At 39.2% G+C, this 27458-nt stretch overlaps 1 protein-coding gene across 3 annotated transcripts in view; it reads left to right on the forward strand.

Moving 5' to 3' along the window:
- Positions 1-399: 399 nt before the first annotated feature.
- TNFSF13B (TNF superfamily member 13b) overlaps positions 400-27458 on the forward strand; it is a 33514-nt gene continuing 6455 nt past the window's right edge. The window contains exons 1-5 of one of the 3 annotated variants that reach the window (XM_072760989.1): positions 400-531; positions 1855-1946; positions 2522-2675; positions 2773-2860; positions 18245-18301. In XM_072760989.1, coding sequence (XP_072617090.1) covers positions 1897-1946; positions 2522-2675; positions 2773-2860; positions 18245-18301 — 349 coding nt within the window. In that variant the 5' untranslated portion in view covers positions 400-531; positions 1855-1896. Of the gene's footprint in view, positions 532-1854; positions 1947-1974; positions 2676-2772; positions 2861-18244; positions 18302-27458 lie in introns of those variants that run through there. The other 2 variants (XM_026008873.2, XM_072760988.1) reach the window with 2 other exon arrangements.

A 27458-nucleotide genomic window follows, 5' to 3' on the forward strand; every position in this document is an offset into this window, starting at 1 on the left:
GACACTTGTTTTAAATTGACCTACACATAGGCTGGTCTCTCTGAAGACAGTCGGCCATGAAGGTGTCTATCCAAAAGAGCAATGAAGGCAGAACTAATTCTCCAACGCAATCGAACTATTCCCCCTCTCTGGAATTTTTACAGCAGCATATGGACAAGAGTGTCCCACCAAAAGTGGAAGAAAGTCAACTCACAGAAAGAAGCAGTGACTACAAGTGTCCTGAGTGAAAGCACAGAGCAATGAATTTCTAGCACTGCCTCAAATTCTTTTATTCTATATGTCTTTGGGTAATATTAACACACACACATAAACCTGAGTGAGCTTCCCTTACTTTCAATCAGAAGGGTTTAGTATAATCCCCAAACTGATTCTTTCTTTCTTTCTTTTTTTTTTTTTCTAGTGTGTGTCCCCCTGATTGGCCTGGAAGCAAGAGCTATGACAGGAGACGTGTGTTACGTGACATCTGACACAAAGGGGTCTGCTCACACACTCACCTGAGAGATCGGAGAACAGCTGCTTTGGACGGCCAAGGTAATCTTCATTGAACTTTTTAGAGGTGTTATTTTTTTTTCAAGTTCTGTAAAAGTCATTTAACAAGGTCTTAGAATTCACAGACATAAAGGAACCTAGTAGGTAAAAATGAGTGTCTGGTGACGTCACCCCTCGTGAGCCAGGGAGGAAGCAGGAACTCCTCAGGGAGGCTGCTCTGTGACTCCTGACAGAGGTGAAGATGTGCTGACACCCTAGCAGGTGTCTCCCGGGGAAATCCCTGCAGACATTCCAAGGAGACCCGCACGAAGACGTCTGTGATGGTGCCATTTGTGATAAAGAAAAATAGTTCATTTCATAAGTGAAAATGGATGAGAAATGGAAACATATTAAATCTAGTTTGTCCTGGTTCCTATAAGCCCCGTTACAGTTCCCAAGGACCCTTACCATCCCATTTCACAGACAGAAAACTGAATCCCAGACACACCATGTGTTTTGACCAAGGAGAGTGAGGATTCACACCCTGGCTCTGGAGCTCCTACCCTCACTTACGTTATTTCTGTGACTTTCCTTTTGAAGCTGGCATAGGGACATCATGTGAGACAGAGCTAGCACTCCAGTCGTGGCACATGGAGGATTCAGGCCCAGCCAGGCCTTGGAAAGTGCTCAGTAGCATTTGTTGAAGTGTGAGCTCCTGACACAACATGCAGGTCCTAGGAGCCGAGCAGCCCAGACACCAGGAAGTACCCAGGAGCTAGCCATCAAGACGGCAGGACCGCTGTCTTGGCGGCAAGACCACATCCAGCAGCCGTGTGATTTGGAACTACCATGACTCTGGGCTGAATCAGATTGTTCGCACACACAGTAGATTGGGGCAGGGTCAGCCTAATAAGGACCAGTAGATTAGCTGCTTTAGAGAAAGAGCACTTAGTTCATGGTGGGCTGGACTGAGGCACTTGGAGCTGGAGATAAGGCCAGTTTTCCCAGATGCTGTCGGCCTGAGTGGACGCTTGGAGCTCAGTGGGAATGCTTCCCGGCTTGGCCGTCCTGTGGGTGGCTCACTGCCGGGCAGTGAGTCCCAGAAGGAACGCAGTACACATGTTTCACTTCAAAATGCATCCCCTGCATATAAAGAAGCCCTCATGTGTAATCTAAGTACATCCCCCAAATTTAGTCACATTCTTTTTATCTCATTGCTAAGATAATAATAAAGAGAATATTCCCTAGTGGATGTCTGTGCCTCCCCTGAGGAAATCTCGTTTTATTTCCTACTCTGAAACTGTTCATAAATCATTCTCCAGCTGAGTACAGTTCAGTGCTAGTACTTAGCTTATCTGACCTTCACATTAATTATTTTTATTACAGCAGCAGGAACGTCAGTGTGTTTTCCCCCTGCCCTCCGAAGCCATGTGGCCCCGAGCAGAGTGGCTCCTGTCCTGCCACCGGCGGCTCTTCCGGTACCTGTCCAGCTGCCCCAAGTGTACCAGCCCAAACCCCATGTCCTGTCATACCAATGGATGCACGAGGCCCGTTTGTGTGTGTGTCTTAGATGCGATTAAAATTCTTACAAAAACTGAAAGTGAAATGAGGAAATGATTGGGCAATCGAATAGAAGGGCCAGTGCCAGGAAGACCTATCATACCGGGGGGGGGGGGCCGCGATACGGCCAGGCAGACAGAGGGAAGCTCAGGAGAGCTCTCCTGAGGGCGACCGCGGGGCCAGGCCATGTAGTCCGTGTAGGACATGAGCAAGCACAGCTCACAGGAAATGATCCATTCCCTGCGCTCACTTACTCGAAAGGTCCAAACCTTCAAAGTTGCGGGAGTGCCATGGATGGTTGCACAGAAGGCCAGCAGTCACGCCTTTCTCCTTGCCTTGAGAGGGGAGAAGAAATGAAACTGAAGGAGTGTGTCTCCATCCTCCCCCTGAAGGAAAGCCCCTCTGTCCCATGCTCCAAAGATGGAACGCTGCTGGCCGTGACCCTGCTACTGGCCCTGACGGCCTGCTGCCTCTCCGTGGTGTCTTTCCACAGGGCGGCTGCTTTGCAAGCGGAGCTGGGGAGCCTCCGGGCGGAGCTGCGGGAACAGCACACTGAACCTGAGCGGCTGCCAGGCCCTCCGCAGGCCAGAGCCAGGGCCCCCAGGGCAGCCATGCGGGAGACCCCAGCTGTCACCTCAGCTCTGAACGTGAGTTTGCAGCAGCTGCGGCCTCAGGTTCGCCCCGCACCACTGCCCCCCACACCTCAGATATCTTTGCAATAACTTGGTGTTTTTCTCTCCTTAGGGAATCTTGGCACCATCCGCTGCAGGAGAAGGCAACTCCAGCCAAAGCAGCAGAAACAAGCGTGCCATTCAGGGTCCGGAAGAAACAGGTAAGTTTTGGGTGCAGAAGCATTTGGGAGCCAGGGAGCCTGGCATCCACAGGTGTGGAGGCTGGCTTCTGCTTTGGGGTCCCGAGAGTTGATCAGTACTCAAAGACTGTGAGAGGTGCATTTACACCAGATGTGGCTTTAGGGCACAGCCTGTGCATTGGCACATTGATGAGCCTGCACGCCACGTTTTGTCCTCCATGACCATAGTGAGGGCTGTGCTGTCCTGGCAGCATAAAGGATGAGAAAGAGCCCAGAGTCTTCCTCCAATAGATAGTGCCTGTGTTGGAAACAGTGTCCATCACTCCAGCAGGAAAGCGCTTCAGGTCAGTATAGGTTCTGTCTACCTGAGTCTTAGACAGTCAGGTAAAGGTAAACACTTCCTGAGGGCACCTTGTGTGCCATGCAGCCCAGTGAAGCTCCTGTTGGGAGCAGGTGTGTGTTTGTGATTTGTTTATTGCTGTAGTTCTAAAAAAGTTCATTTTACACACACACACATGTGCACGCACGCATGCATGCATGCATATACACACAGATTTTAAAGCTTTTCTTTAATGCTTTTCCAGGAAATCCACAAGTTTGTAATCTTCTTGTAAGAGTTCTTTCATGATTGCTGCCTTTCTTTCTGTCCCACTTATTCCACAGTCTTAGAGATTCCTGAAACCTTGAATTGGGCAGGGCTTCCCCAAATGTTTGATTCTAGTTCCTGCATTTCAACAATGAAAAAGAGCATGACATTCATTCAATAATATCACAACTTAAACAATCCCTGGTATCATTTCTTTCTTTCTTTCTTTCTTTCTTTCTTTCTTTCTTTCTTTCTTTCTTTCTTTTTTTTTTTTTTTTTGAAAGAACACGTTTTGAGCAAACAGCATGGGCCTGCTTGGCGCATGCTGGGATAGTTATTGTCACGGCTACCATTTCCTTAAGTCCTCATGTTGGCCTTGAGGTGAGCAGAACAGGTGTAGTTCTGTACATATGTATTTGTACTTGTGGAGGGAAGCACGCAACTTAGAGACTAGGTGTTCTTCCGTCAGACCACACACACACTCACACACATTAGATGCTTTGGCTGGAAATGTATTCTTTACTAACTGCCTTATTCATGGAAAGAAAATTCTTACCTCTTTCTTAAAACCATAATTTTCTACATGCTTTGTGTCAAGTATCAGAAACAGTTGGGTTTAAATATATATAAACTAGGAAATGTGAGTACTTTTACTATACTTTAATACGTGAATTATTTTCATACTTTGCAATTTTATCATATGTATTTCCTACCTAACTGAAAAAATACAGCATATATACTATGGATTTATTTTGTGTTCACTTATCATTATGCAATAAGCATTTTCCCTACTACTAAGTTATTCTCACACATCCATGTTAGTTTCCTGTCACACAGTTATTTAACATGACCATTTCCAAAACTTTTGTGCAGATTTCTTGTTTCTTTTTTCTTTTTTCTTTTTTCTTTTTTTTTTTAAAGGTTTTGCTTATTTATTCATGAGACACACACACACACACACAGAGAGAGAGAGAGAGAGAGAGAGAGGCAGAGACACAGGCAGAGGGAGAAGCAGGCTCCATGCAGGGAGCCCGACGTGGGACTCGATCCTGGAATTCCAGGATCACATCCTGAGCCGAAGGCGGCGCTAATCTGCTGTGCCACCTGGGCCACCCTCTTATTTCTGATGAATTAAATGTTCCATAGAAAGAATATCAGAGATAAAGAGGATAAACATCTTTATCACCCTTACTCCCTTTTGCCATGTTGCTTCCAAAATGAATTATAAATGTATTGCAGTCAGAAATGCAGTGTACAAGTTCTCCACATTCTTACAGTGTTTTATCTTTTAAAATTTACGTTGGCTAGCTTGGTAGTTGTAAACAGTATCTCAAATGTAATTTGTTACTTGCTTACAAATAAGAATTTCTTTCTGCATATTTACATAACTTCTAATTTTATCTTCTGCTAATTTTTATTTATAACTTCCCTCATTTGTCCTAATTCTTTGTGATTTTGAATGAACTATATTAAACATTCTGTTTATCAAAATTTTGCTGTAAATATCTTCCCAATATCTTGCTTATTTAAAACGTGTGCAGAGATTTTGCATCTGTGTATGTAATATGATAAACTTTTCCTTCTGATCTTCTGTCATACGTCAAAGCTAAAAATGTATTTCTTCATAATTTCTTATATAGCCTATTCTATTCTCTACCACTTTGACTTGTTTATAACTTTGTGTTTTAGTTTGTTGTTATTTAACTCCTTAATCCTCCTGGCATTCATTTGGTAGATCATGTCTACTAGCTTTAACTTTCCCTTTCTTCTTTAATTTTTTTCCTTCTAAATTATTCCTAATATCTCAACTAAATTTATTAGATGATTCTTTTTAACTTGTTTGCATTGGAAAGCTTACTGTATTGTATTAAGTTTCTCACATATAGTTGAATCTATTTTGAGACATTTTCATTGATTTATTATTCTTTTTATATGTATTAAATAAAATATGTTAAGTATTTTGTAATATAGTGAGCTTTAATATCTCATAGAGTCAGAATGTTTCAATCTTCTTCAACCTCCATGCTAGTATTCTCCAGCCTCTGCACATTAGGTTTATGAATAATCCTTAACTTTACCATTGCAAAAGAGCTGCAAAGGGCTCATTATAGCAGGTTTAAGAAGAAAGGACATTGAATAAGAGATTAATTAACTCCCAGAGTCCCACTTCCATAAATACCCTCTATTATATTTAAATTTTCCTCCTATGTGCAAAATTTTACAAATTTGTGATTCTATGGCATCCAAAAATCATATACTGATTAAAAATTTTCTCTAAATAAATTTGTAATTTTTAGAAAGTTTGGAAAGTAACAAAAAATTGTATCAAGTGAATAAAAATTTACCCAGTTTCCACAGTCCAGATATAACTGCTATTTTCATAATCATAATTTGCCTGAGATTTTCATAGACCTTTCATATAGTATATATGTGTGTATATATACATTATATATATATTAGTATAGGTATATATAGTATGTATATAAATATATCAAATATATGTATAGATGACATATATATGCAATAAATAGTACCCCGCTATATATATACACACTAACACTCATACCGTCCATAGATCTGAGAGGAGATCTCCTCTCCTTGAAGAGGAGGACCTCAGTTACAGGTCATATCTTCTATTCCTCATTGGTGAAACTGGCTTGAATGGCATTTTAGATGCCATACTTCTGTGCAGGGAAAATGTAATTTGCTTAGTACTACAAGAGTAATGTTTATGTAACCAAGAGGGTTGTCTGGAACTCCTTGACTCTTTCTTTCTTTCTTTCTTTCTTTCTTTCTTTCTTTCTTTCTTTCTTTCTTTGTCTGTTTGGTAATGTCCTTTCTTTGGAGTTGAGAAAATTCTGTATAATTTGAATCTATGCAACTTTCTTTGTTTTTGTTTGTTTCTAGTCTAGTTCTGATTTTTTTAAAAGATATTTGTTTATTTATTTGAGAGAGAGAGAGACTATGAGCTGAAGGCAGTGGCAGAGGCAGAGGGAAAGGCAGATACCCCACTGACCAGGAAGCCAGATGTGGAGCTCAATCCCAGGACCCCGAGGTCATGACCTGAGTCAAAACCACAAATTGGACACTTAACCGACTGAGCCACCCAGGCACCCCTTGTCCTGATTTATTTGAAGTAAGACTCAAAAACTTTAGGTTGTCCCTGTTGCTTTCAAACTGTCCATTCTTGTTCTTATTTATTAATTTTCTATATGCATTATAGAACCATTGACAGTTTCTGTTGGAATTTTATGCAAATTGTAACTCTGAAGAAGAAAATGAGTTTGTTCACTGTTTAATTTATATAACCAATAATGCTTAATATCTTTTTATTAAATAACAAATCTTAAATTTCCCAATTAGAATTTTCTTAGGTTTTACTGTTCTTTCATAGTTAATTATTAAAAAGGTTTTGTTGTGATTTTGGAGTTCTGGGATTTTCAAATAGCTTATTAAACTGTTTTAAAATACACAGAATTTTCAACAAATAATGTAGCATTCAATCTCATGGATAGTTTTGAGCTACATCAACACCCTTACTGGACTTGTACTTAACAGAATTATAATATTGTTTCAGATTTTTTTAAAGAGTAGTCTGCTTTCTACATATACTCCTCAATATTAGTGTGCCATCATTTTATAACTATGTCAAATAGGTTCAGAACTAACTGTTGCTAAATAACACCCCAGGACGTTGCCCATTTTTATTTCTCTGTAAATCCAATCTAAATTTCAGCAGCACTTCAGTTTTATTGTGTGCTTGTTCAGTTTGTAAGTAAACTCCAGGGTGTTGGGCTAGAACACACCACATCCTCAGTATGTAGCACACCTGGGATTACATAGCACCCAGGGGAGGTTTGTATGTGTCCTGTCTGTACACCCTAAGAGTAGAGGCTTCTGTGGTCCAGGTCCTCTTTCTTTGGCACATTCATTGTGATACTTCCACACAGTAGGTGTTCTATGAATATTTGCTGATTGATTTGGGGTTTACTATGAGGTAAGATGCAATGACTTGGCATCATTTGAAGAGGGAGTGATTTTCCCATATTTCTTCATTTCTCAGGTTTAGATTGGAGGCCATCTTATGCAGTTTTTTAACTTGACATTGAAAGCAGCTAATTTACCAAAGGATGAGTTTGCTTGCAAGGCTAGAGTTGCAGGGAGAGTTCAGGGGCCCCTTGTCCCAGAGCTTCTTGGTTCACCAGGTAGAGGCACAATCTGGGTTCGCTGAAGAGTCAGAGACAAACTCTCATATTCAGCAATCTTACTCTAATTTCATGAATTTCTGGTTTTCTTTAATGTTTTGGTTTTAATTGAAGTATTATTTACATGCGGAAAAGGGCACGTATCTTAAGGATACAGCTTGGTGAGTATTCACAAAATGAATAGCAGTAGATGAAGGGACGACATCAGCCTCAGCCCACGTGCCCACTTGACATTCTTCCAGTCCTCCCAAGGGTAAATGCTGCTCTTACTTAGTTATACAGTTTGGGTATTTGGCTCCGGTTTTGTTTTTCTTAATTGTGTTGTGTTTCAAATGGAAGTCTTATTAAGTTTCTGTGTTTCATAAGATAATTTCTGATTGTAATCTAACAAACAGAAATGTGGGGAAATCCAGGATCAAAGAATTGCCAAATGGCTTGCATTAGCCAAAAGTTCACTTTTCAGCCCATAAGTGTATTTGGAGATATTCCCAAATAAAATTAATAACTAAAGTGATCTGGCTTTGAAATATTACATGTTAAAATTTCTTCACAAATGGAATCATCATGATCCCTGTAGTTCAGTTCTCATCTAACTCTTCCATCCACTTAAAAAATGTAGAGATAACCATACCAAGAGCCATCAAAAGAATAGGTTCTTTCAAATGGATTTGCACTGAGCTCAGTTTATTAATAAAATTAGGTAACCTTTATATTTTTCCTCTTGTTATTCAGTAGGGAATTTAAAAGTTATTAGAAATGTATGTGTTTTAGATTATAGAAATACAAAAATTATTTTTGTTGATAATGTGTATTATACTTGTCTCAATTATAATAGTAAAACAGTGTGAAAGCATGAACAAAATATACAAACAAGAGGGGGGAAATTACTCATATTTCATCTTCTAAGTATTTGTTGTAAGATTTTGGCCAATCTACTTTATTTTTCTCCATTTTTAAATAAACTTTCTTGGTTTGTAATTATTTTAGAATTATAGGAAAGTTGCAAAGGTAGTGCAGAGAGTTGCTATCTAGCCCCCATCCAGTGTCTCCTGTTGTCTTACATTACAATACTTTGTCACAATTAAGATACCAGCATTGGTACTTAACAAATAACTGAACTCCATTTTTGAGTATTCTTTCTTAAAATCCATAATCCATCTCCTTTGCAAGGAAAGATGGGAGGTCTGATGGGTCTGTAACATCCAGTCTTTGTTTCATTGACATTTCTGGCTTGGCGGTATCTTACAAGACTGTAAAATGAGTGTTGAAAGCATATACAATGTAGAGCATATACAATGTCATCCAATTTGTACCAGAATTAGGCTGATGGAGGCTTTTACCCAGTAAGGGCGTGTTCCTTCCTAGAACAGAAACAGCTGGCTGCTGTCATGGTGATCTTTGACCAGAAGCTTCCCCGAGTGCTATTTTTTCCCCCTTGCTTCAATAATTACTTCTTTTTTTCAGTGTTGCAAGAGCTGGCTTCTGTTCAGTTTCCAAAAAAGTAATAAAATAAATTAGTGACCTCACAACCAAATCTCTGAACCCTGTTTTTGTCAAGTTTAAAGTTTTGGGAAACAGAAGAGCCAGGAAATGAGTCAATCAAAGCAGCCACAAGTGATGTTGCATCTCTTCCATGTATGCCACAGGCCTGCCAGGTCTTAAGGACTGTTCTAGGTGTTGGGTTCTGATCAGAAAACACAACAGATAAAAGTATCCTGCCCACAGGAGATTACATTACTGCAAAGGGGAAAGACACAAAGTAATCAATAAACACAATTAATGAGTAAGTTACAATACAAAATGGCAAAGAGCATGAAAAAGTGAAATATCTTGGGCAGGGGTTCACAAGATGGGCAATGTGAAGGGTGGGAGGAGGGGAGGGGCAGCGTATGTAAGGAAGGCCAGGGTAAGTCTTTCTATTTCTCCTCAAAGGCTCAATAATTCTTTATACTTTCAACTTTAAAAAAAATTGCAGAAATGGAGGGATATTTAAATTTTTTTAATGTATTTATTTGAGAAGGAGAGAGAGAGAGAGTGAGTATGAGAGAGAGTGAGCACAAGTGGGGCCGAAGGGCAGAGGGTAGAGGGAGAAACAGAATCCCCCACTAAGCCTGATGCGGAACTCGATCTCAGGACCCAATCTCAGGACCTGGGATCATGACCTGAGCTGAAGGCAGATGCTTCACCAATTGAACCATCCAGGTGCCCTGGGTTGATATTTTCAAACTAAATTCATAATATTGAAGAATGTGTTGTTCCTCTTAATAATCCTGTAGGAATGGATGAGATTCATTTTAATGTTTAATTATTATTTTTATAAGTCAAGTCCTATTTAAAAGAACTGTATTGGGCAGCTGCACTTTTCTTGTGGTCAGATTTTCTTTTAAGGGGTATTCTAGGGCAGCCCAGGTGGTTCAGCGGTTTAGTGCTGCCTTTCAGCCCAGGGTGTGATCCTGGAGACCCGGGATCAAGTCCCATGTTGGGCTCCTTGCATGGCGCCTGCTTCTCCCTCTGCCTGTGTCTCTGCCTCTCTCTCTCTCTCTCTCTCTCTCTCTCTCTCTCTCTCTGTGTCTCTCATGAATAAATAGGTAAAATATTAAAAAAAAAAAAAGAGTATTCTAATGGCTCTTGGGGCGGGAGGGGGGGTGCTCTGTGGGTTCAGTTAATTTTTGGATTCGGCTCAGGTCATGATTTCAAGGTCCTGAGATCGACCCCATGTTGGGCTCTGCGCTCCAGGGGGGCTCTGCTTGAGATTCTCTCTCTCTGTCACCCCGCTTGCACAAATCTGCTCTCTCTCTCTCTCAAATAAATACAATGTTTTAAAAAATAAAAGATGTTCTCATTTCTTAAGAGTTAGAGAAGAAAGAGATATTGCTCAAAAATAGAGGAAACATCCACTGTGCAGAGGTCTGAGGTGAGCACTCCAGAATATACAGAAACGAGGAGAGTGGAAAAGTTATTGGGTATGTTACATGCACAAGCTCTGGGTTGGGCTCTGTGCATCTGTGATACCATTTACCTTCTCGGTAATCCCTACTAGGTTGGTGTTATTGGCTTTTGCTCTCCTGAGCACAATACATGACCCCAATTTAGCGTTCAGGAAAGTTATCAAATGAGATGAATGACTACAAATTCTGAGGTTGTTTTTTTTTTCCATTATGCGAGCTGTACATGCTTGATGGTCAAGTAATGCACCAGATTTGACACAATCTGTTGGGTCCCCCAGAGGCCTAGACTGTTATCTACATGAGTACCAATAAGAGGACATTTAGCTGTGGTATCACAGGATATTGGCTCAGATCACAGGCTGAACGATGGTCGACACCATGATGGTTAAGAGCTGAGCTGAATTTTGAAGACTGAGCAGATTTGGGGAAGAAGCAACAATGTTCCAGAATATGGGAACAGTGATGCATCATGAAGTTACAACAGGCAAGAAGTGGCATTACTGTGACAGAATGCCTGCCACCGCCTTGGCATTCTTCCTTTGCTTGGATTTTTGCAAAGGAAAATTGCCTGAAGTGTTTTTACAAGTTCAGGCTTTCTCTTCCTCCTCCTATGGTCCGGCCGTTTGGGGTAGATGGGGAGATGACTGCAAATAACTACCCTGTGACAGCTCTGACACTGGCTGTGAGGTCATACTTCACAGTTTGTTCTGTTTCTCTCCCATCTGCTACACTAGAACTTCTTCTGGGAAATAGCACAAAATTTTAGAGAAATACTGCACAACCATTTGCTTCAAAAAATAGTTATAGTGTGCTACAGGTCTACAAATGAAAACTCAAAATCCTTATTCTTGAGGATTATTTGCAATGGAAAGTCTTTTCCATATAACCCTGGGCCCAAGGACTTATTGTTAGAGAGTCCAGATATCAGTGGTGGTGGTGGTTTTTATAGAACCTATTTGCCCTCAAGCATTTTAGTTTTAAGAACCATTTGGAAAAAGTTGGATATTGTTATGATGTCCATTTTTGTTTCTAAATGATTGCACATATTTTCTTTCTTTTCTTCTTTTTTTTATTCTGATGTAAACCAGACACTGCAAATTTGTAAGTGATGGTCCTTAATATCAAGTAGCTCAACCTAGGGAGTGAGACAATAATAGAAACGATTAGGATGGATAATGAAATGCTATTTCAGTAGATGTGTGCACAAAGTATAATAGGATCAAATATTTAGCTAGAAGGATGAGGGAAAGGGTTGATATTTGGTCTGAGCCCTGAGGGATGGATGGATTTCACCAGATGTCAAGGTGAGGAATATGTAGCCAGAGGGAATGGTGGATAAACAGTCACGGAGGCATGAGGCTGAGCTCCCATTCTGGGTGGGGTGGGAGGATGGAGGTGTAAAGGTAGACTTGGGTTTTGTGTGCAGGGAAAACCCACTGAAGGACTTATAAATGTTACAAGGACAAGATAAAATTTGGTTTAGGAAAGGAAATCTGGAGGGAATGCAAGCAATGGAATAGAAATTGCAGAAAAGAGAAGAGGCACAATTCAGCGGATGAGTACAATTGTCCAGAGCAGTGAGCGTAGAAATCTGAACATGGCTGCCATGCTTGTCTTGTCCTTGTGTGTTGTCCTCTCCCTGTCTCTCTTTGTCTGTCTGTCTTTCTCCCCTTTGGCCATACTTGTGTCTTTCCAACCTCAGCCTTTGTATATACTCATGATTGTTAATTTTGTCTGGAATGTTCATGCCCCCCTTCTTTCTTCTGACTTCAGTTTAAGCATCCCTTTCAGAGAAGCATTCCTGATTGGGCTAAAGTCTGGGCACTGTGTTTCTCTTGCAACTTCAATTCTGTATTCGTGATGTTGATTCATACCTGTTCCTTCCACTAGATCAGAATCTCCATGGGGGTAGGGGTTGTGTATTCTCTGTTTCTTTTCTTTTTTTGCTATCCAGAGCACAACCCATGACCCAAATTTAGTGTTCAGTGAAATTATTGAATGAGATAAATGACTGAGCAAAACTTGAAAATTCAAACCATTAAAACTGAATTATTTGCTGGGTTTCAAGATTGCAGAGGAAGGAATCTGGCATTTTTACAAAGTTTCTAGATTGGGCAGCTAAGAGGATGGTTATAGCCACTAAGAGAAAACGAGTAGGAGGTGAGTGCATGTGAGGAAGGTAAAGAGATTGATTTGGGTCATGTTAAATTTGAATTATCAGTGTGACATCTAGACAGAAATATCCAAGGGGGAGTTGAAGGTGTAAGAGTTTGTTGTGCAGCTCTCTGGTAGCTTTCTCCACGCATTCAGTTGTGTATTTCTCTCTTTGTTTTTACCTTCCTTGACTTCAAGTATGTTTGCGTGTTGTGGAATTTGCATGAAGCTAATTTTCTTCACTGGTAAGTTACTGATATCCAGGGCTTTATGAGTATACATCATTAATAATGAGAAATATTCTAAAGTGATGCAAAGAAGTCATGGCAAAATAAAAATAAAAACACATCCTGTGGAGATGATGACTTGATTATAAAATTAGTAATTTTAAATTAAAATAGTTCATCAGTTGTAAAATGAAATAACTTATGAAGATGGCATCTTGTTTTCCGGGGTTTGTTTTATTTTGTTTTGTCTGCTTTTTTACTCTTGATGTTTATGAGGCAAGGCAAAGGGCTACCATTTTGTATATCCTACAGTGCTTTAGGCATAGAAGATACACTCACATTATGAAGGGTATGTAACAATGCCCAGTTAGTGCTTAGGACTCAGCACACACACACACACACACACACACACACACACACACACAAATCTTACATTGAGATATCTTTCTTTACTCCTGTTGACCCTTGTAATTTCTATTTTATTTTACAACCTCTTTCCAAAACCTCCAAAGAACCAGCTCCCCTTTTATACTGCCTCAGAATTGTAGTACTACCATCTTTCTGAATTATCCAGAATTGAAATCTTGTTTTCATTATTAGTTTTTAATTCTCCTTCAGACACATACTCATTAGTTACAAACTTTTATTTTTTTTTCTCACAATGTACCTCGGATGCTCTATTTATATAATTGCTTCTGAGATCAAATCCTCATGTTATATTTACTACCAGTCAACAGCTGACCCTTTGCTTTCATACTCTCTGCATTTTATTCTACACAAGGATGCATTATGATCTTTCTAAAGCACAACATGTATCAGGCAGGCCCCTCTCAAGATTAAAAATTCTGAATTTTTAAAAGCTTTTCTGGTAAGTCAAATATATACAATTTAGATCTCTAGAAAGACTTTTAAAACTCTGTTAACTCGTTTTGGCAAACTGTTTATCAATGGTCAAATAAAACTCTAAAATCCATTTTTTTACCCCTAAATTCTTGTATTCCCATTCCTTAAGGAATGTTTATCCCAAAGTCATGTTTTCTTCAATTTCTTCATAAATCCATGTCCATCATTAGGTCAATATTTAGATCTTTATGGGATTTCTCCTAGTTAGACTTTTCCACTGATTATTTGTTCAAAACTAGTTCCAGGGACAGCTGGGTGGCTTGGTGGTTGAGCATCTGCCCTTGGCTCAGATTGTGACCCCAGGGTTCTGGGATCAGTCCCATGTTGGGCTCCCCACAGGGAGCCTGCTTCTCCCTCTGCCTATGTCTCCGCCTCTCTCTCTCTCATGAATAAATAAATAAAATTTAAAAAATTAGTTCCATAAAAATCAAACTACATGACTTCCATATACTGACAGGTAACGAAAGTATGCAGCAATAGGAGAGAGGCATCACCTTCAGAAACTATGGTGCAGTAAGTAAGAGGACGGGAGGAAGAAGAGATACAGGGAAATGCAGGAAGGGCCTCTCATCCAGACTGAGGAGCTTGGAAGCAGCTTGAATGAGCTGAGTAAGAAGGATGATCAGGAACAAGTAGGTGAGGTCCATATGAATGGGGCAGATGTAATGGGGGAAGCTCTGTGCTTTCTACTGGAATTACGCATAATCTGCAATAACTGCATTATTTATGGTAGTTTGTATTAGGTTGAACTTTCTTGAAATAATGTACAGTAAACCCAATTCTAGTTTGAAAACGTCTAGTTCCAATACAGAAAATAATACAGCAGATACTAGCAATCCCATAAACTGTCAAATCCCTTCTCCTAATTAAATGGTGTTTGAATGTAGCATAGGTGTCATACTTATTTTTTTTAAAGGTTTTATTTATTTGAGAGAGAGAGCATGGGGGGTGGGGAGAAGAGGGAGAGGCAGACTCCCCACTGAGCAAGGAGCCCAATGTGGGGCTGGGATCATGACCTGAGCTGAAGGCAGATGCTTAACAGACTGAGCCACTCAGGCTCTGCAAAAATGTCATACACATGGCTTTCAAACTCAAAATGTTTTCCGTATGGAAAATATTTAAATGTATTCTCACTGTGAGGTTGGTTGGATTTTATTATATCAAATATTGAGCAATAGCAAATTATTTTTGTTCTAAAAACTCTTATTTTAGGAATTCTCTTTTGTAAACTATTTTTGCCATCAATATAATATTTTTGTTTTAGAAACATTTTACACAAAATTCAATGTTATGAATCAATATTATGCTGTAAATTTGTACTTATCAATTATCCTTTTTCACACATTATTATAATATAAAATATATATATTTAGAAATATGTATATCCCCATCATACAGAAAGGTTTTAATGTATGCTGTTACCTTGTTTAGTTAAAAAGATAAATTATTCTCACACTCTTCAAGTTTCCTTCAGTTTTAGTAGAGAGAAGGATGTATGCAAGACTTGAAAACCAAACACATCGATGACCATTATAATTGTTACCAGCATTGTGTTTCTTAACCTTCGACTGTGCATTCTCAAAACTCTTGTGGTTGGCTATCTGTGCTACTGGGAGATGTGAAAAAGCAGTATTGCTATTTTGACCCACTTTTTGTGAGCAACAATACATACTTTAAGGCCAGATCTGTTGAATTGGAGAGTCTTAAAGGATTGTACTAGAGAGAAGATGATAATGGACATTAGATTTCCTAAAATGGAAGAGCTGAAAGCAAAGAGGTAAACAGCACTGATGAGGTTGACAACACATAAGCAGCAACTCATGAGGCCAAAGTGGGATGTCCTTGGCTTATTTCTGACAGCACTCGTTCAAAAGCCCATTGACTTTGTCTGGAACAAGAAAAGTCAAAGAATGTCACTGGTCTCAGTGAGTGTAATTCAAACATATTACTGAACTTTTATTGTAATATTCCACTTTCTGAAGAGTATTTTCTTGGAATACACTTTTCTTACCGCAGTGTATTTTCTATTAAAAATTATATTTCTGCTACTACATGATGGAATAGATCATTGTTTTTTAACATGTAAGTTGTAGCCAACTCTAGTTGGGCTGCAGAGATTAAAATTCAGATGTTTTCTAGGTAGACTCTTTCTCTGAATAAAACATGTAAGTATTCTATGGGATGTTAGGTAAATGGTCAAGAAGGGTTAATTGGAATCAGAATAACATATTACAATTTTTCTTGTCTCTCTGTATTGGGGTCATTTGGTTTTAATGGCCTCCTGGTGCTCTTCCTTTATGTGTCCAGTTTATTGAGTGCAATAGTGTGAAGAGCAATAATGCTAGCACTGTTCCCACTATAATAGCCAAGATTGACCTTGTAAGTATCGTGGACCAGAAATGGTACTAAATGGGCCACATACACTATCTCACTTAGTAATCTCTGTATGCATATGCACATACAGCAAGGGAAAGATGGAACATTTGGAAATTTGACCTTGACCTTTGTCAGCATCCTCTTCTCCCAAACTCTGATTGACCCTTGCATCCCTCACAGAACTTACCATGGTGCCCTATGAGTGGTAGTTCCTTAAGAAGTGTTTGCTAGAAAGATAGGAACACGTTTAAGGTAGGGTTAGTAGGGCTACTCTAGCTAGATACTGTGCCCGCTCTTCAGTCTTTCACTGCTGTGGGTGTTTTGTTTCTTCTTTCTTTCATGCCATCCTTATTCACAACAGTTCTTCCTCTTGCGATGCTTTTACTTATTTGTGGTGGCAGAAGGTCTACCATAGTAACAGCACTAATGAGTCACATTTCCCCTGTGGCACAGACATGGCCACCATTGCTTTGCAGATCAACAAAAGAATCACAAGTAGTCCAGAATGTTCTGCTCCTATTGAAATGATCAGATAAACAGAGAAATATGTTAGGAAAGTTTCAGGGTGATAAAGGAATTGCAACATTGTATTTCCACCCAAACACGGAGGGAGACTTCATAACAGATTTTCTTCTGTGATCATTCCCTGCAGCGGTGATCTTTGTAGAGCCGTATGTTTGTGCAGCTTGGGAATAGCTTGTAACTATTACATCTGTTATTAGGTGTTGTGTTGTAAATATTAGAACTTAGAACATTTTAAAATAATCCAATGAAGCAGGAATTCACTGTGCCAAGCTCTTAAAATGTGGGAAGAATGTTTTTAAAGTAATACTTCAACTCTGAATAAGATACTTGCTGGGTAATAAAAAACTCTAAATTAATGTCTTCTTGACTTAAAATAGGCAAACTTAAATTTCTGTGTCCTATTTTTCATGATATCTACGCAGTGTTCTCAATATGCTTTTACCTGGAGGCATCTGTCTTTATATAACAGAATAGTCCTCTGTTTCCTTGAATGCTGTCTGGAATATTGGACACGTGATATGTGATGCAAATTGATGTTTCCCAGAAACTTTACTGATTATGCAGTTTCAGGGAAATCTCCCATTTTATTTTGAAAGATGCTGTCTCTTCTCTCTTCTTGGTCCAAAATACTTTACCCAAAGCTTGACTTTGGCTCCAGAGTGAAACAGGCACGGGTTAAGCTCTGGCCCTGTCACTTTTCACCATGGGCCCCAAATGAGCTGTTTACACTTTTCAGGACTTAGTTTCCCGTACATAATTTTTAGGATTTTTGTGAGGTTGCCTGTATTTGTATCTACTCAGTAAATATTTTTATTCTCAGTAATGGTAATTGTATTAGCAGTAACAGTGAATTGCTATTTAACATTGGCTTTTTTTGTTTGTTTTTGTTTTTGTTTTGAAAGAGAGAGAGAGTGGGGGTGGGAGAGAGAGAATCTCAAGCAGGTCCATGCCCAGCGCAGAGCTGGATGCAGGGCTTAATCTCATGACTCTGAGATCATGACCTGAGCTAAAATCAAGAGTCGGACACTTAACTGACTGAGCCATCCAGGCACTCCTTAATGTTAGGATTTTTCTAAAACAAAAACATTACATTAGAGTATTCTGAACATTTGGCTCATATGTACGGTGGGCTTGAAAGGCACATGATAATCATCACTAAACTCACTTTCTGTCCAGGCATCATACCTTACAGCAAGTTAGGTTGAACTCTAAGGATGGTACACTTACTGTGTTTCAAACAGCACATAGAGCTTTTCTAAACCATCAATTTCATGTATGTACTATATTTTAAGTAAAATTTGTAACAAAAATCTATGTGCAGATTTCATAAAGCAGTTTTAAAACAAAGTGCAGGCTCTGTAGGAAGCATAATTGTTTCCGTGTTTCTGGAAGAACAGCTGTGTAGCCTTATGCGCTCAGACATCTTACTTCCCTTATCATTCTTATTCAAATAGCTAAAAGGATGTATTTTTGTTTTTCAGTCACTCAGGACTGCTTGCAACTGATTGCAGACAGTGACACACCTACTATACGAAAAGGTAATAAGATCATCTCCTATAACTTTTCTTATTACGGTTCCACCCAATCTAATCACTTGTAAGACTATATTCAGACTTCATCTCACATCAGCTGTCTGCCTCCAAGCTTCTCAGAATCAGATGTAAAATAAGAAGCTGAAATGTATTCAAAATGATTGGGGAGTAAATATTTAGGCTAATATAATAATCTAACAAACAGAATTAGTTTAGTAGAGGTGCTAATACTTAGAAATTTTTTAAAATTAGCATATGATAAAACAAAATCAATACTAAGCCAAATTCAGTTTTTGGTTTTTTTATTTTTTAGAAATCAATTTGGCTTCTCTAATGACTTGAGATCATCTGCACAAATATCAGTTCACCTATTTTACTAGGATTGAGAAATCATAATAGGATGAAGATGAAACTGAACATATCACAAACATTTAATATTAATTATTAATAAATATATAATGTGTGCAAATAAATATCACACTTTTATGATAATCTAATGTGAAATGACTGCTTTATATTTTACACATATTGGTTAAAGACATACAATGTTCCAATTTCTGTGTGAGCCATAGAGCTTAGCAATGAAGAAAATATGTATAGTTCCTCACTTTCATGAAATTTACCTTGTGATGAGGGGAAAACAGGAAAAAAATAACAAAAAAAAAGCAAATGAATCAGTAAAATGTAGAATGATAAAATTAAGTGCTATGGGGAAAAATAAAGCAGGCCAGGGGCTAGGGAATGTCTGGACTGCGACCCAGAACAGGGAGGTCACAAGTATCAGAGAGTCAAGCTGGAGGCCAGGATGGAAATGAGAAGGAGCCCAGAGAATGTTTTTGGATTTGCCTTTGAGTGCCAGGAGTGCTGTTTTTTTTTTGTTTTTTTTTTTTTTTTGAGTGCTGTCTTGCATCTGTATCTTTCTGAGTGACTTTAGTGATCCCAAATGTAACATGTAACACAGAGGAAACTATTTGAGATTCTGTTATTATTTATCTCTCTGCATTTTCCAAAGTCCTATGCTTGCCACTTTAATAGGCATCAGACTGTTTACTAAGAACTAAAATGAAGTCAGAAGAAGAACTTAAGGACCAAAGAAAACGTTTTAAAAATATTACCTTTGTTTTACACATTTGTACAAAATGAAAATGCTAATAGTCACACAAGAAGATGAAGTTACTCCTTGATCGTGAACATGAATTCCAAAGAATATTATGTAGTGACTGCTCTTCACTGACCAAGGGGTACTGAACTGGGTGCCTTGCCCTTTGGAACCATTGGTTAGCCTTGTGATACCAGCACCTGGTGGTGCACATGGGCATGTTGTAGCATCACTGCTTGCTTGTGTCCCATAAAGTTTGATAGATTGTGTTTCCATTTTCATTTGTCTCGGGATATTTTTAAATTTACCTTTCAATTTCATTTGACCTGTTAGTGTTCAGGAGTGTTTTGTTTAATTTCCACATATTTTGAATATCCCTATTTTTCTCCTACTACTGATTCTAGTTTCATATCATTGTGGCCGGAAAAGATACTTGGTGTGATTTCAGTCTTCCTAAATCTGTTCATATTTATTTTGTGTCCCAATATTTTATTTATCTTGGAGAATTTTCTTTGTGTCCTTAGGAAGATTGCATATTCTATGACTGTAGGACAGAATATTCTGTGCATATCTGCTAAGTCCATCGGGTCTATAGTATTGTTCAGGAACACTTTTTCCTTACTGATTTTCTTTTGCGTGATCTATCTATTACTGAAAGTAGGATATTGAAGTCTCCTACTGTTACTGAAATGCTGTCAATTTCTCCCTTCAAATCTGTTAGTATTTGCCTATTACATTTAGGGGCTCCAGTGTTGAGTGTATATGTGTATGTGTGTGTGTGTGTATGTGTGTGTATGTGTATATATACACACATACATACTTGTTATATTCTTTTGATGAATCAATCTACTTGTCATCATATAATGAATGACCTTCTTTGTCTTTTGTGACATTTTTTTTACTTGAAGTCTTTTTTGTCTAATACAAGAATAGCCACTTCTTGTCTCTTTTGTCTAACAGTTGGATGAAATATTGCTTTCCAGCCCTTCACTATATTTCCTTAAAGCTGAAGGGAGTTTCTTATAGGCGGAATATGTTTGGATTTTGTTTTTCTTTCAATTCACTCAGCCAGTCTTTGCCTTTTGATTGGATAATGTAATCCATTTACATTTAAGGTAATTACTGATAGTGAGGACTTACTATTTTCCTTTGTTAATTGTTTTCTAGCTGTTTTGTAGTTCCTTTGTTCCTCTCTTCCTCTCTTGATGTCTTCCTTTGTGGCTTGACTATTTTGTGAATTTATATGTTTTGATTCCTTTCTCTTTGTATTTTGGATATCTGCTATAGGTTTTTAAATTTGTGTTTACCATGACACTTATATCAAACAACGTAGTTACAGTAGTCTATTTTAAGCTGATAACAACTTTGATTTACAACTTTTTATATTGTGTGTCTATTAACAAATTACTGTAGTTATAATTCCTTTTAATGCTTTTTTTTGTCTTTTAACTTTTATACTAGAGTTCAGAGTAATCTACAACTTTTTATAGCTATTTCTTTCAGATTTACTAGAGATTTGTTTTATCCCTTTGATTGTGTTGGATTTTCTTGATTCTTCACATTCCTTGCAGAGTTGCTTTGTTGCTTATGCAGCTACCTCTCATGGACTGATTTTGACTGGGAGACACTTTTACTGATCAGCAGTGCCTAATATTATCCACTGTAAGGCCAGGGACAAGGTCTCCTTTGCTTCCTCCCTTCCCTCCTGGAGGAAAATAATCTGTTCTTTGCTTTTCCTCAATCATGTAAAACAAAACAAAGAAAACAAACTGGGGCTATAGAAGAATGTCTTCCCTTTTTTTGTTTCTAACTGTAGCAGGGACCAAGCTCTTTTGGATGTTCAGCACAAAGTATGGGTCAAGATGGAAACCAGCTCCACAGAAGGCACTCTGAGAGACCATGGAGCCTGGAGCACAGTCAGATCTCACCATTCCTCCACAGGGGAATCACAGGCTGAGGCCATCTTGTGGTGCTGACCTAGGCATGTTTGGGGGAGGGGCTAATGTAAATAAGTTGAAATTGCTCTTCTTACCTATATAAATGTGACTACTTCTCAGTCTGTGCTCTACTACTTAGTTTCTACTTCTTAGCTGGATTCTGAATTTCTGGTGTTTTGGCACCAATATTATTGTTTCTGTGGAGGGATGATGTGTAAGACTCCTATGCTGCCACCTTGATGATGTAATCCTTCATTTGGAACTTTAAATGTGTCATCCCACTGTTTTCGGCCTACATGGTTTCAAGAAAGAAATCAACTATTAATATTATTGAGCATCCCCCTTGTTTGTATTGGAAAAATTGCTTCTGTCCTGCTGCTTTCAAGATTTTCTCCTGGTTCTTTCTTTCAACCCCTTAATTATAACTCACTTTGGTATGGATCTCTTTGAGTTTATCCTTTTTAGAATTCATGCAGTTTCTTGGATGTGTAGATTCATTCTTTCTTCAAAATTAAGAAGAATTTGGCCCTTATTCTTCAAATACTCTTTTCTTAAGATTTTTTTTTTTTTGAGAGAGAGAGAGCAAGCATGAGAGAGAGAGAGAGAGAGAGAGCATGAGCAGGGGGGAGGGGTCTTTACTTTAGGCTTAGTGGCTGCCTGTGCAGCTGGTAGGCAGGGCCATGCTATGATTGTGGAAGCTTATCCAAAATAATGATAAAGAAGAGGTGACCTGGAGTTTTTGTGCAACACTCGCACTAGGCAATGCCATTCCAATGCATTACTAAATGACATCCATAGTTCCTAGCTCCTCTTAGGAAAACACAATTTGTGGCCTTCTGTTAAATACTTTGCAATTAAGCCTTGCTAGTCTTCTGAGCTTTCCAATAATCATGGCTTACTGCTCTTTCAGGGATTTCTTAGTCACCACAATCATACAGTGATAATGTGTAAGCAATTATTTGGGGCCTCTGTTTTCATTAAATACTAACAGTGGTTGCAATTTGGGAAAGAGGTTAGCTGAGATTTGGTATCATCTTTGTAACATTTGCAAATTATACTCTTTCCTGTTTGTGACCTAAGATAAGTGTTTTCTATAAAATACAAACCAATGTGCCTAACGAAACTTAATTATGGGAAGGCAATTCAGAATTTAAATGTCACTGAATACCTGGAGTAAATGTTTAGATGTATAAGTATCCTGTTAACCTTAATAAAGTGAGGAAGTATCAAAGAAAAAAAAAGGACCTGGGAGCCCCACGTGGGACATGATCCCAGGACCCTGAGATCATGGCCTGAGCCAAAGGCAAGGTGCTCAACTGATTGAGCCACCCAGACTGCCCTGTAGTTTTTATATTTTAAAGAAAGGTGGCTGGATGCAAAATCCCCATTTTATCTTTTCTTTACTTGAGTTGTAGGAATTTCTCTGCTCTCTTTTGGCATTAAATGCACTTTGAAGAAAACCAAGGTAAGAGAAATTTTTCTTCTCATAAGTGGCTTGACTTTCTTGCCTGATTATACAAAGAATTGTTTATTTACCTTAAAAAGTCAATGCTTGTTTTACTGTATATTTCAGAGTTGACTATTATGGTAGGTAGAATAACAGCTCCAAAAGATGTCTGCAGCCTAATCCCTGAAATTTGTGAGTATTGTAGGTCATGTGGGAAAGGGGACTTTTGCAGATGTAAGATAATAACTTTGGGGGAACTACCCTGGCTGATCTGGGGAGCTCAGGGTAATCACAAGCATCCTTACTGAGGGAGTTGGTAGGATCAGAGTCAGAGAGGCGATGTGGTGATGCAGGTGGAGATAGGCATGGTGTGATGGGTGCCTGGGAAGATGGAGGTAGCCATGAGCCAAGGAAAGCAGGCCAACTGCAGGAGCCAGAAAAGGGATAGGTTTTGCAGCTTCCAGAAAGAACCCAGACTTGCCAACACCTTGATTTCTGCCCAGTGAGACTTTTGATGTTTAGAACCACGAGCTAGTAAATGTGTGTTGTTTCAAGCCACTAAGTCTGTGGTGATTTGTTACAGCAGCACAAAACTAGTGAAGCTATTTGGAATCAACTTTCCTGGCCTGGGGTGTGTCCTCTCTGTCTGTAGCAGCCCTCTGTGGTTGCTCTGCTTGACTTTTTGTTGTTGCTGGTTTTGCCTACCAGGGGTCTGTTCACAGGTGTGTGGATAAGACTATTTTATGGGTCCTATATATTCTATAGTCCTTTTTTTTTTTCAAATTCTAAACTCTTTATTTCCATCTTCTTTTGTACAAAACCTATTTTCCACTCTGAAACTTTTATTTTCATTTAAATGATTTTTTTTTCCCCTCCTCATCTTCCAAGTTCTTTTAGGTGACACAGAAACTTCTTGGACTGTGTACTGGTCAGAGATGTCTGCATGCATACGAGGGCTTCTTCACCTTTAGGGGGGTGATTTTTGCTGGCTCTTTGTGGACTCAGCCACTTCCAGAACCTGTCACTGCTCTCCTTGCTTCGTCCCTCCCCTTCCACACCCAGTACCAGGGGGATCCCAGTGACTTTGCAGCCCTTACGACTACTCTGGAACATGCATCTGTCTGCTTCTTTCACATGATGGAACAGGAGGTAGAAAAGGATGGACATTATTTCCACACTCATGTTGGTGGCAGAAGGCTCTTGTTTATTTCTGCCTTTGCCATGTGAGTATTTTCTACAGGAAATGATGAGATTTACTTGTAGTATCCCAATAGAATTTGACATTTGATGAAACACACACTGCCCTTGTTTGTTTCTCTACCCATTTTCTGACCCTTTAGGCCACTCCTTTGTAAATTTCCTTGCAAGTTACTCTTAAATGTAACTTACTATAGATGCTCTTCAGTCCTCTGATACAGTCTCATTCTCTTTTCATTCTTCTCTCTGCTTTGGCTAAATACTCCTATGTTGTCACTTAGCATCTATGTGCAGATGGTTTAAATGTAGCACTTTGGCCCAAACCACTCAGTTCCAATCCTGTATACACCTCTGTCTCTTTAACATTTCTTCCTTTGTAACTCAGTGGCATCTCAGCCTGGGCTGTACAATTTGTCCCCAAATTCCTTCCACCAGCATTCCCATTTCAGTGAGTGTGATGACTGTGTCCTCGGTTGCCTCCTGTAGAATTTTGAGTGTCATTCTTGACTGTTCCCTCTGACTCAGTACATTAATCTCAAAACCCTATCATTTATTCCCATGAATATAACCTGAATTAATCTATTCCCCTTCATTCCCATCTCACCATCCTGCTAGACCGCCCTCATGTGTCCCCATGGCTGGTTTCCTTGGCCCCAGTTTTGTTCCTTTCCTTGACTGGTAGCCACATAGTGGTTTCTCTAAAATAGAGTAATCATCTCTGTCTGCTGCTCACAGCCCTTTGAAGAGCTCAGCCCCCATGACCAGCCTAGCTGCTTGCCTCAACTATAAAACCAAACCTGCCATAACTGTGGGTTTCTATGCCAAACAGTACTTGTTTTATACAAGAAATTACTATTTCTTGAATTAATTGACATAATCTGCCTTTTAAAAAAGTATTATCATTATCTTATCCCCTAAAACTATTTCCAGCAGCTGTATGATAATAAGATTACAAAATCAAGAGTTGTAACCCAATAGGATAGGTGTAATTGACAGCTGCTCTCTGCAACATTTATTTTCAGTTTCTGAGGGAGGTAACACCGGAAGTATGAATGCTTTCAAGGAAATCTCCTATTCATAAAGTAAAATAAAAAGCAAGTATTAATTAAATATATCAGATTTTTCTATGAAATGTTGTCAACCTAAAATTTATAGATTTTGTATAAGTCTGATCAGGAAAGAGCTCCTTTAAGAGCGGACACTTTCAAGTATATGTATAAATTATTTTCACATATTAATACTGGCATTCTGTTAATTTAAGTTCACATATTATTGTACATATTAAGTTTTCAAAAACCTTTAAATACATCAAGTATTTACAGCTAGGTGGACCTGGGAAGTTCAGCCTTTACATGCCGCAGCACATCTGTATTTTAGCTGTGGACTAACAGAGAGAGAGAGAAGCAGTAATACTCTCGGACTTTATTTACAAATTCTCAAATATCAATTGGTAGTGATACATTCTGGCTTAGAAAAGCATCCTACAGGGATCCCTGGGTGGCGCAGCGGTTTGGCGCCTGCCTTTGGCCCAGGGCGCGATCCTGGAGACCCGGGATCGAATCCCACGTCGGGCTCCCGGTGCATGGAGCCTGAGCCTGCTTCTCCCTCTGCCTGTGTCTCTGCCTCTCTCTCTCTCTCTGTGACTATCATAAATAAATAAAAATTAAAAAAAAAAAAGAAAAGAAAAGCATCCTACAGAATAGGCACTTCATGCATATTTTCTTGTTAGCATTTATCCATAGTCTAATTTAACATGCTAAATATCTAAATTAAGTTTTAAGATGTAGAAACATGTTTATAATATTTATACTTATGTTTATAATTACTTTAGCTTTTTAAAAAAATATTTTATTTATTTATTAATGAGAGACACAGGGAGAGAGAGGCAGAGACACAGGCAGAGGGAGAAGTAGGCTCCATGCAGGGAGACTGATATGGGACTCCATCCCGGGTCTTCAAGATCAGGCCCTGGGCTGAAGGCAGCACTAAACCGCTGAGCCACCTGGGCTGCCCTACGTTAGCTTTTAATGTATTGTTTCGTCTGTTTTCTTAAAGGATTTAAGATTCACTCATTAGCACATATTCATTGAATGCAGATGTCATGCAGGGCTGTGTCCTTGGCATTTGGCCTCATGCAGTGTAATTTGTGAGTGTGCATGTGTGTGCAACATGTATGTGCTGGGAGGAGAAATATAGACAGTGCATAAAAACCAGCAACCATGTACTGTCTCTTGTAAGAATATTTCCAGCAAGATAGGATGAAATGCCAAAAGAAAATGTCAAGAAAACATAAAAATTTATACCTAATAACTACTTGTTTTTCTTTCTATTCTGACAATGCAGCAGTGAAACTGGGTAAAAACCAGCTTACTGATTTTATAGATAGATGTATGGTGTAAAGAAGTAGGAAACCAACTTAAGGTGTTGAAAAAGAAATTTAGTAAATAAATATCTCTAGACAGAATATGAGCAAGAGGTTTTGGAAATGTGTATCTTTCTTTCAGCTCACAAGTGCATCTTGCCTCCGTGGTGGCGCTCCATCTCACACAACTAGCTAGTTCCAGCACCTAGCTCGTAAAATGCTTTTAAAAATAGATTTTTTTAAAATGTGGTTTTTTTTGTTTAAAGATTTTATTTATTTATTCATGAGAGACACAGAGAGAGAAAGAGAGACAGAGACACAGGCAGAGGGAGAAGCAGGCTCCATGCAGGGAGCCTGACGTGGGACTCGATCCCAGGACTCCAGGATCATGCCCTGAGCTGACGGCGGCACTAAACTGCTGAGCATCCCAGGATGCCCTAAAAAAATGTTAAAAAACAACAGGATGCTGGTGGGCAACTGCATCGTACCCCACCAATTTGAATTATTATATGTTTAAAATTGAAGTAGTTAATTCAGTGACTAGGCCCTGGGGAGGAGCCAGAAACCAGACAGCAGTGATGCCTGAACCCAGAGAGGTCAGAACCTAAGACGTGTATGGTTTTGAATGGAGGAAGTCGCTCCTTGGTCAGACCATCGGGCAGGTGTCCTCATGACCATGAGAGCAGTCCCCTTCCATCATCAGTTATTTTACAGTAAGAACAGCCATGATCATTAGTTCCTCCTCCTCTTTTGGACACACTGCATTTAGAAGTGCCTTGGGCACATGATCTCACTTAAACAAATGTAAAACTATGCTACCATAATCCTCTCCACTGAAAGGATGCTGATGCTGTGTAAACAGCAGGGGATGGTGAGTTTGCCTCTGCGACTTGTAACTGAGGAGGCTTTCTCCAGGGACTGTCACCTTTCAGCGCAGCACCAGAGGACTTTCACCCAAGCCAAGTTTCCTCACAGACCTTCTTGAGAACAGCAGAGCCTACTTGTGGGAGACAGAGGTGCATCCTAGAAGTGCAGCAGAGGAGGCACGAGAGCACCTGCGTCCACAGGCACCTGCCAGGCTCCTTCCTTGCCCTCCAATCTGGCATGCCCACTTACAGGGC

The sequence above is a fragment of the Vulpes vulpes genome, chromosome 6 (assembly GCF_048418805.1).
Source record: "Vulpes vulpes isolate BD-2025 chromosome 6, VulVul3, whole genome shotgun sequence".
In the NCBI taxonomy this organism is placed as follows: Eukaryota; Metazoa; Chordata; class Mammalia; order Carnivora; family Canidae; genus Vulpes; species Vulpes vulpes.